At 35.3% G+C, this 11,529-nt stretch overlaps 1 protein-coding gene across 4 annotated transcripts in view; it reads left to right on the top strand.

Annotated features, from left to right (window-relative positions):
* LOC108738318 (carnitine O-palmitoyltransferase 1, liver isoform) overlaps window positions 1–11,529 on the top strand; it is a 58,774-nt gene that overhangs the window by 14,599 nt on the left and 32,646 nt on the right. For 3 of the 4 annotated variants that reach the window (XM_018471689.2, XM_018471691.2, XM_018471690.2), the window contains one exon: window positions 2,901–3,054. In XM_018471689.2, coding sequence (XP_018327191.1) covers window positions 2,914–3,054 — 141 coding nt within the window. In that variant the 5' untranslated portion in view covers window positions 2,901–2,913. Of the gene's footprint in view, window positions 1–2,900; window positions 3,055–11,529 lie in introns of those variants that run through there. The other variant, XM_025980388.1, reaches the window with a different exon arrangement.

Consider the following 11,529-nt stretch of genomic DNA (forward strand, 5'->3'; position numbering starts at 1 on the left):
GCTCGTTTACACTAATTTTGCTCTAAAAGTTATTAAAGTTTCTTACAATAAAAAATTCCTCAAAGTCTGATGCACACACGCCCGTTTGATATACTGCTACATCACATCTGTCTCACCAGTACAATATGGTGGCACACCAGTACAATATGGCGTCGATTTATGACGTCATCAGCACTGGCCAATATGTTGGGTTATATTTCGGAACACACCATAAATTCGCTGCTTCCGAATTGCTTCAGCATGTTATAGTTCATCTTAAAACCCAAGAATGCAATTTTTTGACTTTTCACCTTCAACCTTCGAAGCATTGCTATATGAATACAATAAACTAATCAAACCAACTTAACTTTTATCGCTGAACAAAATCTGGTTTAAGGATTGCTCCGGTAGACGGTTTTACATTGTAGGGTATGCGGATTACACAGGCCAACAAAAAAAATGTTTGTAAAAACTTTTTAAACTAATTTACCTAAATCTTATGTATTTTTTAGTGCTGAAATCGTATTCGATATATCACCTACAATTTTCTCACAATATGACAATGTGTATTGTATAATTGTATATTTCAAAAAACAGGGAAAAATTTGATAATTAAAAATTAACAAATTTAGTTCTTAATAAAGTTAAAATGTTCTCTTACAAATAATAGATTACTGAATATTAGATATATGTTTTTTGTATTTTCTCTCTCTTCTCTCTGTAAAGTTTCTTGCATAGCTTTTTCTCCCCGATGTGAAGCAACCTGTTGCTCTCTGTGAAGTGTCCAACAGTAATCACTCATCATGTTTACATTCCACCTTTCTTGGTATCGTTTCTCCATTTCTTTGATGTCCTGATGAAACCGTTCCCCTTGCTCTTCACTGACATCACCTAAGTTTGTAGGAAAAAAGTCAAGATGGTTGTGCAAAAAGTGGACTTTAAGGCTCATCAGACAACCAAGATTTTTAAAATTGTTTATCATGTTAGATATGATAAGTTCATAGTTAAGATCTTTTACATTGCCGAAAAACTTCGTCACAACTTCTCTAAATGATATCCAAGCCTCTTTTTCCTTTGTACTCATCGTTGCATCGAGCATCAATTTACGAATATCAGGCGCAACGAAAATCCCTATCTTTCAGTTTAGCTTCTGATAAATGAAGAAATTTTCTACATAAATATTTAAAACAATCACCATCTTTAGGCAAAGCTTTTACAAATTGCCTCATTAAAAACAACTTAATGTGTAGTGGTGGTAAAAGAATCTTTGTGGGGTCAACCAAAGTTGTATGCAAAATATTCTTCTGGCCGGGTGTCAAATTTTTTCTTAAAGGCTAAGGAAACAAAAAAATGCGCAACTTATCAGAACTACCAACCTGATTACATTTTATATTATTGTCAACACTATAACACTAGAAAATATTGCCAACATAAAAATATTTTAACGGTTAAAAATATTTGTTATACATTTTGGTTAATAAAATTTACTTTTATTTAATATTGAAATGTGAGAAAATGGAGGGTGATACGACTTTTTCGTTATTTTTTTCGGAATCAGCACACCAAATTACATAGAAATTAGTTAAAAATATTAAAAAAGTTTTTTCGTCGTTGGCCTGTGTTATTAGTTATTGTTGTTGTTTGTGACAAGAAACAAATTTATAAATTTCATTAATTAACGACATACTCTTTATCCCTTTATCACCTTTTATTTAAATAAAAAAACATTATTTTCTTATATAGTAAGATTAATTGTTCAGAAAACTTAATAAAGGTACATGGGACCATAAATATGAGAAATCATGCTCCAATAGATTAAGATATTGAAATATTAGTCTCAAAATCCTCAAAAATACCTTAATTTATTTTGTATGCATTGAGATTTTAATGTGTTAGAGGCTTTTCTGATGGGGCCAGGTTGGAGTTTGTCGTTGACGAATACATCCTTTCTGATGTTTTTTCTTTTTTCAAGTCTTTTGGAGTGCATTCGATAAAGACGACGGGTTAAAAAGAAAAGACACGAAAAGGGTAGTAAGCTAACTTAAATCTGAAACCAGAATTGTCTTACTAAATTATCCCTCATCCAAGTGAAACCAAGACAAATATTAATTGTGTGAATTTTGAAGTTGATGCTTCCAAATGTTGATGTGCTGGGGAAATTCTGAAATCAAAAGATAAAAGTTGTCTGAGAAATGATTACTCTCCTAATTGTTTTAATTGTAATTCTCTAAAAATAGTCAAAAATTGCAATATTTCAAGTTATGATGTTAGGATATGTTAAAATCCTGACATTAAAGGAACCTTGAAGGCTAATTTCATCTGAGTTTTAAATTTCGTCGGAAATTGCTGCCCTTTCTGTTTTTCCTTTTTAAGGAAATTATGATATTTCTTCATGTGCGGTCATAGTATCTAAAAGATTGACTAAGAGGTCAAGAAAAGTTCAAGTAATTTGAAAACTGTGGACCTGGGGTTGTTCCATACACGGATGGAGGACCATTTGTTATTTATCGAACATCCTGTATATTCTATTCAGTTATATTGTGAAATAAAGTCCGCAGATTGACCCTTGCGTTTTATCGGTTAGGTCAGGTCAGGTTTCGTCAGGTGAGGTTAGGTCAGGTCAGGTCAGGTCAGGTCAGGTCGGGTCAGGTCAGGTTAGATCAGGTCAGGTCAGGTCAGGTCAGGTGAGGTGAGGTCAGGTCAGGTCAGGTCAGGTCAGGTTAGGTCAGGTAAGGTCAGGTCGGCTCAGGTTAGGTCAGGTCAGGTCTGGTTTTATATTTGCGCGGCGGCATTCAAAATTTTCAAAATATCAGCAAAAATTGACTACGTTGTGTGCTCTTATTAGGCTCGACATGATAATTTTTTTACAGCTACATATTTTTATAGAAAACGAAAATTTCAAATGTATTTATTTTTTCCAGGTGACAAGTGACTATGGCAGAAGCCCATTCTGCTGTTGCATTTTCATTCACTGTCACTCACGAAGGATGGGATGTGAACTTCGACAGAGAAGTACTTCACCTTATCTGGCAGTCTGGAGTCAGATCTTGGAAGAAACGTTTTGCGAGAGTTAAGGTAGTGTATTATATTAGTATTTTAATTGAAAATGAAATTTAACAAAAAGAATTATAAAAAGTAGGTACCTAAGGGACCGTTCAAATATTACGTAACGCAGTTTTTGAAGATTTTGGATTTACCTTATTCCTCTAGCGACGTAGATAAACTGAACGTGGACGTCGGCGAAATGCGTTCTTTTTACGTATCGGTTAGGAAAGGTGTTATTAAATTGAACTTCACAAAACGTTACGATAGGGTTGATAAGAACAACTAAATGAGTCTGCGAACCCGATAATTTTTGAAGTGAAACTTCTATATAGACGGTGTTCGGTTTTATCAAAGACTTTTACAACAAGTATAGCTAGATATAAAATTTTATTTTAGTTTGCAAATTTGTCACTTTTAATTCTAAGTTACTCATAGTCATGTTCGACCATTTGGGTCATTTTACAATTCAATTTGCAACCCTCATCTGGCTTTCCCAAATGAAGGTAGTTTCAGTCGTCTCGCTCGTTATATCCATTATGCTACAAATACATTATATATTCTTCAGCGAATTATGTATCTACTTTCTAGCTATTTACTTCCATATTTATATAAACAGTTAATTTAGGCAAAAACCAGTCAGTCAGTCAGCTCAATTCATTCATCACATTTCAACCCAATCAAGTCCTTATACATTTTTTCATTTTGTATTTTCATTGTATATATTTCTTCGTTCAATTAGTTTAGTTTATTTGTTAGTTAGTTCCACGATAGTTTTACGTTGTACTTATTTTGTAAATATTCCGTTTTTTGTGCTAATGAATTAAATATCTTAAAACCATTAAGAGTTTATTCATTAAAAAATGTGGTACAGCAGTACATAAGGAAAAGCATTGCAATCGACGTTTGCTTTTTCTACAGACGGGGTACTATGATTTTTTTCTGTTACAAAAATTCGTTACGGCCGCGTGGAGGGGGTAGACTTTATATCGCGTGGTGAGAGGCGGCAGCGGCGGAAGGAGAAAAAGGCTGGCGGCGGCGGTGAGAGGGCAACGGCTGTATTAGATGGATATAATGCGCAGCCGCGTGGAGAGCGGGGAGTCCGCTAGATTCTCGGCGGCGTGTGCTGTGCTCAGCTGTTGTTTTCTTGCCTCTGCTCTCCACATGGCTGGGCATCATTGCCTCTATATGCGGTCTGTGTAAAAACCAAATCGTAATTTGCAGTAAACCTGTGAAAACGAAACGAAAAAATATATTAAATTTGCTTTAAATAGTTTAACTCATAAATCCACTGGAAGTAATAATTTTTTGTTTATTTTTACGTATTTGGCCTGGGTCTTGCATATTTGGTCTTGGTTTTAGTCATGGTCTTGTTCATTTGGTTTTGGTCTTGTTATTGCTAATGTAGAAACAGTCTTGGTCTTGGTCTTGCATTTTGCTAATCACTAACATGTTCTTTCATGTTGAATTTAAAGCTTGTTAAGTTATAAATTCAGTATCAAACAACGTAATTCCTCTTGTTTGGATTTGCTCAGATCTTAACTTTCTGTTATCGACATAATCGACAATCATGATAGTTGATTATACCTAATTTGACTTAATTTTTTGTATGTATGCTTTTGTTGACATTCAATTTTTTGAAAGTGTTTTGGGGTCTTTCACACTATGTTGAAAGTTTATCCGCTATTACCAGGCATAATCTAGGTAATACAAAATGTCCACAGAACATAAAAATGATCCATTATTCTATCGGAATCTTTTTTGAAGTGAAACTTCTTTACGCACGGTAAGGTAAGTTCGTTTCATGCGAGTTGCTATGTAACGAAATCATGCAACGCATTTCCCCTGCTGTCTGTCCCTATGTATGCTTAGATCTTTAAAACTACGTCATCATCATCATAAGGTCATCAGTCCTAAGACTGGTTGGACACGTACCTCCACTCTTTCCTATCCTTAGCTAAACTTCGCATTTCCCTAAAACTAGAACAAGCCACATCCTTAACTATTTGCGAAGAGTAATCTAATCTAGGTCTACCTCTACCCCTCCTACATTGCAAACGTTGGACGAACCCTACGAGATAGATCAAAATAATGTACTACAGTATTGTACACCTTAAAAAGGTCTACAAACAAGTCCGCGATAGTGTATGTCTATCTCTTAGGGATAACCCACAATAACCATTTTTTATCCTCTACTTTTTAGGAGAAATAATGGCTTATTTACGAAGCGATTTTAAGCAATATAGCATTAATCCTTATCCAATTAAGTATTTTTAAATACATTGTGCATTTATGGCTCATCATATGGCTCTTTACAGCATGTAATTTAAACGAATGAATTAAAATGCAGGGACGTAGCGGTTGCGGCGGTACCGGCCGGTTTGTACTGTCTAATGAGCTGTGATTGTTGAATATAAAGACATTCTATAGTAGATTTACTATCAGCATTGCACCCGTGCGAAGCATAGTGTATAAATAATACCATTAAACCAATTCCTTAACCCCTATCCCGGTATGTTTGTGTGTTTGACGAAGTTTCACTTCAGTAGCGTGTTGCATAATTACACGTTGTATTGTTCTTAAATTTAATATCGCACCAGCAACAGTGTAATTTAGTGAACGTGTACATTATATTTTCTATTTGAAAATATCACCTACATTTCTAAAAACTGTTCTAAACTAATTGAACTCTCAAAATCTTTTGAATAAAGCTCGTAACAACCCCCAAGAGCTTAAAACTGCATTTATTGGACTTAATTACTTTATAATTTATATGAGATATTCATACGAATTTTTCTGTACCACATCGTATTTTTGAAAAGTAGCTGTCGCTTGTAATAAAATATTCCTATGTTTGGGTCTCAACTCAACTATTAGTGTAGCTAGGTATATTCTTGTATTTACATAGATGTTTACCTGGTTATTCAAAGATAAAGCCTTGTATGCTATTTTCAATTTACTGTAAACATCATCAATTACTTTATTAATAGTTATGTTGTCTTTGTGCACTAAAAGTTTGTTAAAAGTTCTTTTTAAGTTCACCTATACAAAAAAGAAAGTGTAAAGTAGTGCAATGCCTCTAATATTCGATTGTAATTGTTTTTGTTGTATTATTTTTTACTTTGGTGATTATTGTGGCTTTTTTTTGCAAGTCATATCACAAACGTAGGAAAGTTATTAAACTTTATCTTGTTTGCAAGTTAACGGTATTAGCACCGTTTTGTGATAAAACAGTTTTTATTCGACATGTATAGCTGCTAATGTGTCACAATTTTGCAAATTGCTACACTTGCAAATTCATGGAGTTTATTACGAAAAATTTCCTGTAAACAATTTCGCAATTTGTTTTGAAGTTAATTATTTACTTATTAACGCGTTGTTTACAACTGTTTTGAAAATAAAAACAATTCCAGAAAGAATGCAGCAGCAATTTGAAGACCATATTTAATTAAGCTTATCTTGTACTACATATAATCTGTCTTCTAATAAACAGTTAATTTGATGGCATTTTAAACTTCTTTGCTGTAAGACCAATGTACACTTTGTATGATTTACGAAGTTATAGGATTAAAATCGAGAGTGTCCTGATCAATTACATATATCGTAATTCGAAATAGAAATGGTGTGTTTACTTGCAAGGGCTGGATTTTATCACTGAAAGATAGATGGTATAGTTGGGACGATCAATAAATTATTTATTAGACATCTTTCTTGTTTACATTTGAGCCTGTAGTCATTTGCAGCGTTTTGAACATGCTATTGTTAAGTTGAGTAATTCATGAGTAGTGCAGACAAAGCGAAAAGAGATAACCGAATAATAGTGTAATGTTCGTGGGTTAACTTAAAAACCGTATTAAATTATTACTAAACTTAGGTTATGAATTATTCTATGTATTTCACTGCTATCACTGTCAATTTATTTCTGAATTGACTTCTGCAACGGTCAATTTATTTCTCCTTATCTCGGCGATCGTCTCTTCCTTTAAATACTCTTTTGTTTACTTTCTGGAACCTTCTGGAAACATTCGGATAGTTTATTTTTTCTTTGAACTGTTTAACTGCTTTCCCAGAAAGCAGGTACGACACACACATTTACAAATACGGCGCACATGAAGAAAGGTGCCCGCGGCTAGTCGGCGAATCGATAAGTCGTTCACCCACACGCGTGCCCGATCGCACACAAACACACTCGTGCTCGCTACAATAGTATGCGGTGCAGCGGTTGCTTAGGTATGCTAAAGATCAGGATCGGCTTTATAAACTGCCTGGTTGGAATTATATCATTAAAAAAGCTTTCCTAAATTCCTGAAAATGTTGAACTTTGTTTAAAGTCCGATGCTAGCAACATGCTCAAATTCTGCCTGTCTGCATCTCTTTTTGTTGCACATCAATTGGTGTAATGTTATTCCTTTTTCTTTTTTGGTGTCCGCTGCAATTCCTACCTGGCACCTCTTTTCTATGCTTACAATTTTCCCTGCATCGTATGTCGTGACTAAAAGTAAACGTTCTGACAGCAACTACTCCAGCCTAGTTAATAAGTTGAAATAAAAAAGTAAATGCGACAGTTTTATTGCGGACTATGTCAATTACATGACGTATTTCGAAACAGAAATAGCGTAAGGAAATACTGTAAGGGCTATAATTTGTTGTTGAAGGATGGTACTTTTACTCATTTTGTCACCAGTCTCTCTAGCTGTCCAGCGAAAAACGACTGGAGAGCCGTCAAAGTGGTAGAATGGCAGTACACATACTTTAAAGACAAATTAGTGACAAATTCTAACCCCTTCAGTGTTTTTCTACGTTATTTCAATTCTGAGATCCGCTATGTGTAGTGTCATCTTGGAGTTTCTCCAGTTGTTCTTCGCTGGACAGCTGGAGAATAGACAAGCGATAAAATTGGTAAAAGTACCATCGGGAGAAAGGTGTTTTAAATATTTTTTTGTAAAAGATAGATTATAGCTAGATAACTTTTGCTAGTTTGTCAGTCACTGATCGTAACAATAAATACTGGATATGGAGCTTCACCTAATGAGATGGTAGAGTAAGAGTCTCATCAAGGAGAAGGGGGAGAACTTTCACCCATCATAACCTAACCTAGCCTAAAGAGCGAATGTAAAGATAGGAGACGAAAAATTAGAAGAAGTGTCTGATTTTCGGTATCTAAGAAGTCAGATAACTCAGGATGGAAGGAGCAGTAAAGATATAAAGCAGAGGATAGCGCGGAATCTTTCGCTTTCAAAAAAAAAAGTCGCTTCTGTGCTTGCGAACGGTTAATTTAGAAATCGAAAAAGATTGTTAAAGGTGTATGTCTGGAGTGCGGTGCTTTACGGGTGCGAAACAGGGACGGTGAGCGGGGCAAAAGGAATGGTTAGAAGCGTTTAATGAGGAGTATACCGTAGATAGAAAAGGTTAGAAATGAAGAGGTATTAAAAAGAATAGGAGAACAGAAGATTTCTATGGAAGTAAATAAAAAATAGGCGAGATAGGTTAGTAAGATGCCTTCTTAGGCATGAAGGGCTAGTCAGAGACATATTAGAGGCAGAAAGAGGAGTAGAGGTACACATAGATTAGGTTACTGTTCATAAATGGTTAAGGATGTGGGATGTTCTAGTTTTAGGGAAATGCGAAGACTAGCTCAGGATATGCAAGAGTGGAGGTGCGTGTCCAAACGGTCTTAGGATGGACAACCTTATGATGATAATGTTAAGTATACTTCATTTACTTTCTCTAGCGATGAGCCCCTACCAATGTCTTGGATGCGCGCTGGCAAAATCGTAGGTAGGGAGAAAAAAGCTCATTATACTCTCGATTCTTGTTCATTAAACATATATACTTTTTCATACAGTACCTGCCGAAAGTTTTGTTCAATCATGAATAGTAGTGCGGGTCGAAAACAAGCGTTAAAGCCTTTAATATGACTTCAAATATAAATAAACATCTCGTTGATATTTTCAGTAGTAAATGGTACCAATAACAGCACATTTGAGCAATGCAATTGTAGTGGATAAAATGGTCAATTTTTCCATGCAGTACTGTACGGATTATACGCTCCTCACCGGTTAAGAATTTGGCCGAGAGTTGTCTCCTTCCTTTTCTGGCCTAGTATTGTTCATTTCTACTTTGCGCCGGTCACATCGCTACAGAAAGTAAACGGAGTATAGTTTGGTATTGAAATTATAATACTAAATAATGAGTTTGCACTCCCGCGCCTCCAGACTTGATACACACATTTTGGAGACTAACAGGGTAGGACGAACCTAAACCCCGTGCCGTTATAGAACCCAGCTCACACCAAGCAAGTACGTACTATAGGCATCACCGGAGATATCTGCGTCTCTCCTGACAATACTGGGATTAGCAGATCCGTGGCCTCAACTACAGGAGCTTATTAAACACCATGGCCATAATAATGTGTTAACAAAAATATTTCTCGAGAACAGTACACAATATAAATATATACGTATCTACATTAAATATGTGAACACGTTAATAAACCAATAATTTACTACCCAAATTATCTAGGCATAATAAATGCACATGCAACGCAACGCATTGCTCGCCTCTGCCCCCGCACCATATACACATAATCTGTCACCTTCATGTTCTTATTTGGTTCCTTCCTTGGTCTTTTGTCACCCTAGCCAAAACACAAATAAAAACAAATGGGATACCAGCCGCCAGCCTATCGACGTTAAATAGAATATTCAAAAGAAGCAAACACTGAGTATAATTTTGATATTCTCCTTTCAATTTACATTTCGTACCTTACGGTACTGACCTTCTTCTTTTTTCTCGCAGTTAATTTAATTTTGAGTTTTATCACGAAAGTTTTATGGAAACTTGTATAAGGCGCACGAATCTCATGCTTTCATGCTCATGCACCAGTTTGGAGACCATACGTTGATGTCAACCCAGCACCTAACCGATGAAATTATGGATATTTGTCACGGAATCATGAACTTATGCGATTCTAACATTATTAGTATTTTCCAGTAACCGTTTTTCTTGTTTCCCTTTTGATAAAAACAATCCCAGAATTGTTTGTTATTCATTAGAGATTTCTATATTAAAATTGTTGTGTACATGGTTGTGAAAACGCATAAATTACGGATTACGGTATGGTAAGTAACAAGTAATACTGAACTTCGACCGGTTCGGGCTTGTTTCTGTTTACCATTCTGATGTACTAACCGTCCATGACTTTCTTTTGAATCTCAATATGGAATCAAACAGGTTGTGGATGTCACGTATGCTTGTTTATTTTGATCCAGTAACCTTTCGGTGGTACCAAAATAGTAATATATGTATGAAAAATGACGAACATCGGAGTTGTTATCCAAAACAGAAGGCGTTAATGAAGCCGTAAAATATTACCGTATGATGAAGCTTGTAATTATTAAAACTCATTGTTTTTTGTTTATTATTTATCAGATTATGAACGATTCCGTATGTTTTACATACAATAAAGTTTTGTGCACGCTTTAGGTCATTACTGTGTAGTTTAACTTTAGTGTCTTTTGAATAATTATTAATAAAAAATAAGAATAAAACACTATTTAAACGATTAACAAAATTTATTTACTTATCAACAAAACACAACCTGAAACAAACGGATGAAGAAATACAATACAATAGACAAGACACGCAAAGAAATCCAGCAATAGAAATAACAATGTAGAACATGAAAAGAGAATTTACTAAATTTAGAAACAATCTGGGCGAGACTGCCAGTCTGTCGAAAGTAGAGAATACAAATGAATGACTTAATAGGAAACTTTTGGGTGTTTCATTCCCACCAGCCACTAATGCTGGTGAGCGGGCAGCCTCCGGACTACGTCGGAAGGTAGGGTGGAAGAACCTCTTCAGCCTCCTTTCCGGAATCGTGGGAATTGGTGGCTGGTAGTTCGGGTGAGAAAGATGAGACGGACAAATGCAGACAGAAGAGAATGAATGATTATCTGTGGAATATTATTGCCCGAGCATTTGCCTAAGTGATCCAAAGAAACCATAGAAAAAAAAATCAAGGGAAAACCAGCTATAAGTAAGGGGTGCATACAAGAACGGTTGAAATTGTATTTCTAGGTAAAGGTGATTTGGAACAATAGAATAGAGGTAGAAAGGAAACAAAAGCATGCAAAAGATAAGAAGTTGAAATCTACATTCAAGAAATATTTAATGTTGTAAGAGAAATAAATTTAGGGTAAAGGTCTAGATGATGGCCCCCACCCCCTTCGGGGGTGGAGATGGGGAGGATCGAAGGAGGAGGTCTCCCCCACCATTGTACCATAAAAAGTTCGTGGCGGTCTCACCCCCATAAAAAGTTATGGGGGGTTCAAAGTTAATAAATATGCCAATTTTTATACATTTTTAGGCATGTAGATATTTATATAGTCATTCTTAAACAATATTCAAAGGTAAAACTAATGGAAAAATACATAAAAGTATTGAGAAAGTTATATAAAACATTATTTAAATATCTTTATCAATAGGGTAGGTTAGGTTAGGTTA

This window comes from Agrilus planipennis, unplaced genomic scaffold, assembly GCF_000699045.2.
Source record: "Agrilus planipennis isolate EAB-ADULT unplaced genomic scaffold, Apla_2.0 scaffold190, whole genome shotgun sequence".
In the NCBI taxonomy this organism is placed as follows: Eukaryota; Metazoa; Arthropoda; class Insecta; order Coleoptera; family Buprestidae; genus Agrilus; species Agrilus planipennis.